The following is a 5,816-nucleotide window of genomic DNA, read 5'->3' on the forward strand; positions in this document are numbered from 1 at the left end:
GACCTCTCGAAAAAAATCACGCTCGCCCTGTCCTGCAAACTTGGGCTTCCTCGATCAGCAGAGCTAAGTATTTCATTCCAAGCCACGTGAGATACCGTCAGCCTCTTTAAAGGTTCACATTCTGCAGGAAGCAAGCTTGTATTGAAACCAATCAGGACCAAAAAAATCTAATTCTTACAGTTGCCAAAAATGCTCTCCAAAGAGTGCACTAAATGTCACCAAAGCGGAGCTGTTCCTGAATTTGCAGCCAGCCTGTGACAGAAGCCTTGAGACCAGCTGTGCCCCTCGTCCCCGGGCGCGTTGGGTAGGGGGCCAAGGGGATGCTCCGAGAACAGGACCGCGACACGCACCACAAAAACCGCTCCGTGCACCGCACCCAGCGATCTCACGCGCAAATGGTGAAAACACTGCAGGAAAACCACTCGCCCTGAGAGTACCCTTACCGCTCCAGTTACAGTAATCCCAAGTACAGAGATTTGGTAATCTGAAGGTCAGCTAACTCTACGGCCACACTGCCTCTTCAGTCCCTGCATTACAGTTCTGCATTTAATGAATGAAAAACTCCCCAGCCAACAACAAACTCCGCTCTCCAAGCGTGGCGCCGCGCTCTATAGCTAAGAGCACCACAAATACTAGTGAAAAAGAAACGGAAGATAGCAATCCCAGAAGGATTTATATCAAAATATATTTGTAATGGTCCCATTAATTTCATTTATAACTTCAGGGATATTTTGTTGGCATGAGGAATGCTGAGCACCCCAGTGCCACGGCAGACACAAAGAAAAGACCTTCCAGAACCTGCTCCAGCATCACAATTCCCTGTTCCCAGCTCAACGGCATCGGCAGCGTGTAAGGCTATGTATCAATTGTTTAATCTTAATATATGTGAATTTATCTACTAGGGGTAGCAACAGAAAGGGAGACTGCAAATGCTTAGGTTTAATATTGTAAGAACATGCAAAACTCAAATACAACGCTCCCGTTCAGGGGAAAAATCCAGACTACGGCAAAACCAGACTATTCCTGAGAGGGCACTGCAGTATCTGCCACTTCCTAGGATGGCAAAAGTATGTAAATCACCACTGATATTTTAAAATTATATTTATTCATAGATTTGTATCGTGTGCCCATCGTTCAGCACCTGGGTACGCATACACATATTAAAATAATACACATCATTTGTCTACAAATCGTAATTTAAGTACATTCTTACTTGTGGGGTACGGATCTTCACAAATCCCCTGCCGTTCCCCCAGCAAAGGCCTGAGTAAACCGATCCCAGCAGTGACCGGAGACGAAGGGACGGGGCAGAGGGGGGCATCGCACAGCGACAGCGCGGGGGGACACGGCGCGCAACCGCTTTGGGCCAAAAGCGGAGCCGTTTGGATGCTGGGAACTCACGGCAATGTTAAAGACACCTTGATTAGCCTTCAAAATATCTCCTGCATATAAATCAGCTCAATATGAATAATACTTACAATATTTGCCTTGTGCATTTTTCCTAGTAAAGGGTAAACGGTCTTACACGCGGGGTTTGCACAAGTCTTCAGTCTCGCACGTTTAAACACCGAGCCTCCCTCGTCCGTGCCGGGAGGGCGAACGCTACGGATGCCATCCCCGACCGGGCGAGCAGACGTGGGCCTGTGCGGGGTTTAACGTCACCGGGCTGCACCTTCTGCTGGGACATACAGCAACACGGTGGAGGTCACCGAAACCAGCAGCAGCCAAGGAAGAAAAGACCAAAAGAGAGTAATTACTCCTAAAACCACTGTTGAAATCGCACCGCACGTACGTAGAGTCGCATGTTGCTCGTCCGTGTTTCTGCAGTTAAAAAAATTAATACGCACATGTAAGATCCACCCAAGCAGCACATATTTTTCGAGGCCCGTCTCCCGCAGACCTCTATTCACCCAAGTAATGCTACTGAAGTCAATGGAAACGCTCTTGTAAACAAGGATTTACAAGAACCCAACGTGACAATGATTTCAAAAGGAGTTTTGACTGTGCAATTGTTGCTGGATTAGGGTCTTCAGAAACGCCCAGCTTGCTCTGAAGAGCACAGAATTCAAATCTGCCAAGTGCTGGGGCCTCCGGAGTGGATCCCGGGAAGCACTGAAGGACACGCTCGGCCTTAGGCATGGGAACGGCCCCGGGGCTCCCCCCGAAGATGGGCAAAACCCCTACGGAAGGGATGGGAGCTTCCACAAAAATACAGGCTCTCCTCCCTCCCTTTTATAAGCCACTGACCTAAACTGAACCGTATCACATCACTGCCTAAATTAACACAGAATAAACTGTACAAGTACCTCGTTACAAAAAAAAATAAAGAAAAATAGAAAAAGGGGAAAAAAAAAAAAAAGAAAAACCACTTGGCAGACATGTTTTCTACAAAATAAGCCTACTTGGTGAAATTCTCATTTAAAATAATTGATTCAGCAATAAACCAGCAGCATAGCCCAGAAGCGCAAACAGCAGTATTTACCAGCAGCGCTTGCCCAGATAAGTAAAAGTTCGTAATAAACAGATCACCCGTTCCTGTGCTTATATAAATGCAAAACGGAGCAACAAAACGTAGCAACAATACAAAAGACAAATAAATGAGTTAGACACGGAGTCCAGGAGTTTAAGAAGTCTCCCCTGTATTTAATAAAGCATGATTTTTTTTTTTTTTGTTAGAAACACTAACAGATCCCTCACAGATAGTTTTTATCTTTATATTCTTATATAAGACATTTTGTGTTTAAAGTGAACTATTGCTTCATCTAGGTGGCCCCTCTGCTGGGCATAGAAACTAGGTCGTGAACAAAATAAAAAAATCACCATTGAAAATTACAAATCATACAACTTTAAAGCATTTTGATATTCCTCCCGCCCCCCGCCTCAGTCCAAAGAGATAAATAATTGAATCGCTGGGAATGTAGAAGTCTGTGTTTTAGCGAAAATTTCTGCGTCTACGTAAAATAAAAAAGAAGCCAGCCAGAGTCACGATTAGTTGAGAGACGAAGGAAAATATGCAATTACAGTTCATCCCATTCTATCAGCTCAGCAGGTGGAAAACATTTAAACCGGGGACTTCTCAGAACCGAACCTAACGCTTTGTTTCTATCACGGGTCAAAGTCCTCTCGCAATCAGTGAGACACTTGCTTTCGAAGAACTGAGTATCGGGGATTCTGCAATGATTTCTAATTAAAACATTAAATCTTGTCATTTCACAAGGTTCCAGATTTTTTTGTTTTCTTTCATTTTTCTCCAGGAAAATTAGCATGTATCTAGTGCAAAGCAAACGATTCTCCCCCGCTGCCCTTTAGAGAACTTCATATATACCAAACGCTATTAAACAATTGACTTTGTATCAGTTCTTAAAAAAGGATTAAAATTACTCTCGTGACATCGAGGTTATGCTGCCTTCAAAACCATCCAATTAGGAAAAAAGAAAAATTACCTTTGGACAATTAATTTAACTAAAATTGGATCAATTAAAAACCGTATCTTTGCAAGTTTTTTTACATTTACAATACATCTCTGTTTATGCATAAAATAAGCATTTTGAGTACGTTTTCTCTTAGCCTAGACCAAGAATAAGTTAATATATTTAACAATTTGATTAGGTTCCAATTTTGAAATCTAATGTACAGCGTAACATATCATTTATAGCTCAACGACTGAGCCTGCAGATGGAAAGAAAGGCTGGAGCTGCCACTGACTGCTATCTGCATCGACACCAGGGTCTCGACTTCTACCGAAGCAAAAGAGCTATACAGGATTATCAGTAGAGTGGATCGTTCTTTCTCAGGGCTATTTTACTCAAGAGAATCCATTTAAAATTGCTCAAAACATCAAATGAAACACAAGTTATCTAAACATCAGATTTTCTAATTTTATTAAAAACGCACAAATTTTATCCAACATGTTTTCTTTCATACAGTGAATGGTCTAATATGCACTGGAGGTCACACAAGCTTAGGTTTATTAGAACAATAAAAGACATATGAGAAATTTAATATATAAAGAAAAAAGTAGCAGCTGTTGACTGCATATTTGACCATAAAATTTAAATATTTTGGACTTTTATTTTAAAGACACAAAAATAAAACCTGTGTGGGTCTATATTAGTCATATTAACAATTCCATGAATGTTCAACAGGACTAAAAATTAGCAAAGATGTTTGTTTGTTGGTTTTGTTGGTTTTTTTTTAACCTTGTAACACTTTTTAAACACCTTCTCGGGTTGCTGGTGCAAAGCACCTTACAGTATTTGTGCTATATATTTACTTTATTTGGCAACTGTCTGGGTTTTGTGGGGTTTTTTTTTTTTTCTTTGCCTTCTGTAAACAACACCTTTTACAAACTAGCACAGTGAACCACAAGCCCTGCAATCTGTTATAACATCTACAGAAAAGAAAATGAACTATTTTGGTTGGTTGCTCAAAATATTTTGCTTTTGAACAAGAGGTTCTAAAACAGGATTTATTAGTAAAACATTGAACTCCTGAATTTAACATTAGACGTAAACAGTTGACTGTTTTTAGTTCAATAGAGTCTTTTTGTTTAGCTTTTCTCTCTCTGTGAAGGTAGAATACTTTTTGTTTGTTTGTCTGTTTTCAAGTCATGTTCGTTAGAGATCTGGGTGGTGACCTTTGCTATGATGAGGAGGTTTTGTACGTGTAGCTTTGTGAAGGTAGAAGAGTTGGTGCGGAGGGCTTAACATTTAGTATTTGCTATTTTGGAAAACAAAACAAAAACAAAGGAAAAAGAAAGTTGTCCCACCTGATAGTCAGCAGGCTGAAATGGCTGAAGCTAAAAAGAGTTTCTTGTTGTCGAACTTTCTGAGAGACAAAAATTAACAAACAAATTCATAATGCCAGAACCATCCTTAACCGGGAACGCTAGAGTTCTTGAAGCTTTTTTTCCCCCTTTTCTTTGACCTTTCCTTCATTCAATTATTTTTTTTTTTTTTTAAAATGAGAAGTTTCTAAGGATTGTGGCTCTTAGGATGACATCCAACCGGGTAACCAAACTTACGCCATCCTAGGGCATGGCAGCACTTTACTGTACAGCTTCACCAGTTTCTTTGTCAATGGTACAAAAAAGTCCCCTTGCTTGTTTGATACAACCATAAGATGGAGATTGTCCTGGTCTAGAGCAAAGCTTGCCTTGGAGCGGTTTGGATTCAGTTCGTTCCCAAGGTAACATTGTCTTAGGGCAGGAGAGATGTTCTATTTATTCACTTCTGTACACCGTAACAATAAGCAGACTAGATGATCATCACTTACTTAGACCCAGTTTGTTTTAAAGCTACCACACAGCCGCTTCATTCATTTCTGGTGGATGTGACAAGTGATTGCCATAGTTAGCACCACCGTTGACGGATATCGAAGAAAATGGAGGACTGGGGCCAAAAACTTCGGCGGACATGGAGTGCAAGGACCCGGGCAGGTTGGGTTCGGGACTGGGCGAGTCTCCTGGGGGGTGCGACATGATGTCAGTGAAGCGCTGAGCCTCACTGGAGGGGTGATGTCCGGGCAGGGGGTGATCCATGGCCCCCAGGGGGGTGCCTGACGGCCCCGAGGAGGGCACGAAAGGGAGATCCACGGGCGTCTGAGCTTGAGAGGAGGGAGGTCCTTGCGGGAAGAAATCGTAATTGCTTCCAGGGCCGTAATACTCGCTCTGATAATCTGGTGGACGAGGAGAGAGAGAGAGAGGGAAGGTAACACGCAGGCGGAGCGGCCGAGTGGAAAAGACACGAGAGCGCGCTTCAGCGGCGGCGCGGCCGGGTGCCTCCCACTGTCACCCGGGGCTGGCTGAACCCCACGGG

General features: G+C 42.8%; 1 protein-coding gene across 1 annotated transcript; it reads right to left on the reverse strand.

Annotated features, from left to right (window-relative positions):
* Positions 1-5,296: 5,296 nt before the first annotated feature.
* LHX1 (LIM homeobox 1) lies at positions 5,297-5,676 on the reverse strand (the record flags this gene model as incomplete). Its single annotated transcript, XM_009705582.1, has 1 exon — positions 5,297-5,676. A coding segment is annotated over one exon (380 nt), but the record flags the coding sequence as incomplete, so codon positions are not given.
* Positions 5,677-5,816: the final 140 nt, after the last annotated feature.

Source organism: Cariama cristata, unplaced genomic scaffold (assembly GCF_000690535.1).
Source record: "Cariama cristata isolate BGI_N322 unplaced genomic scaffold, ASM69053v1 scaffold7718, whole genome shotgun sequence".
NCBI lineage: Eukaryota > Metazoa > Chordata > Aves > Cariamiformes > Cariamidae > Cariama > Cariama cristata.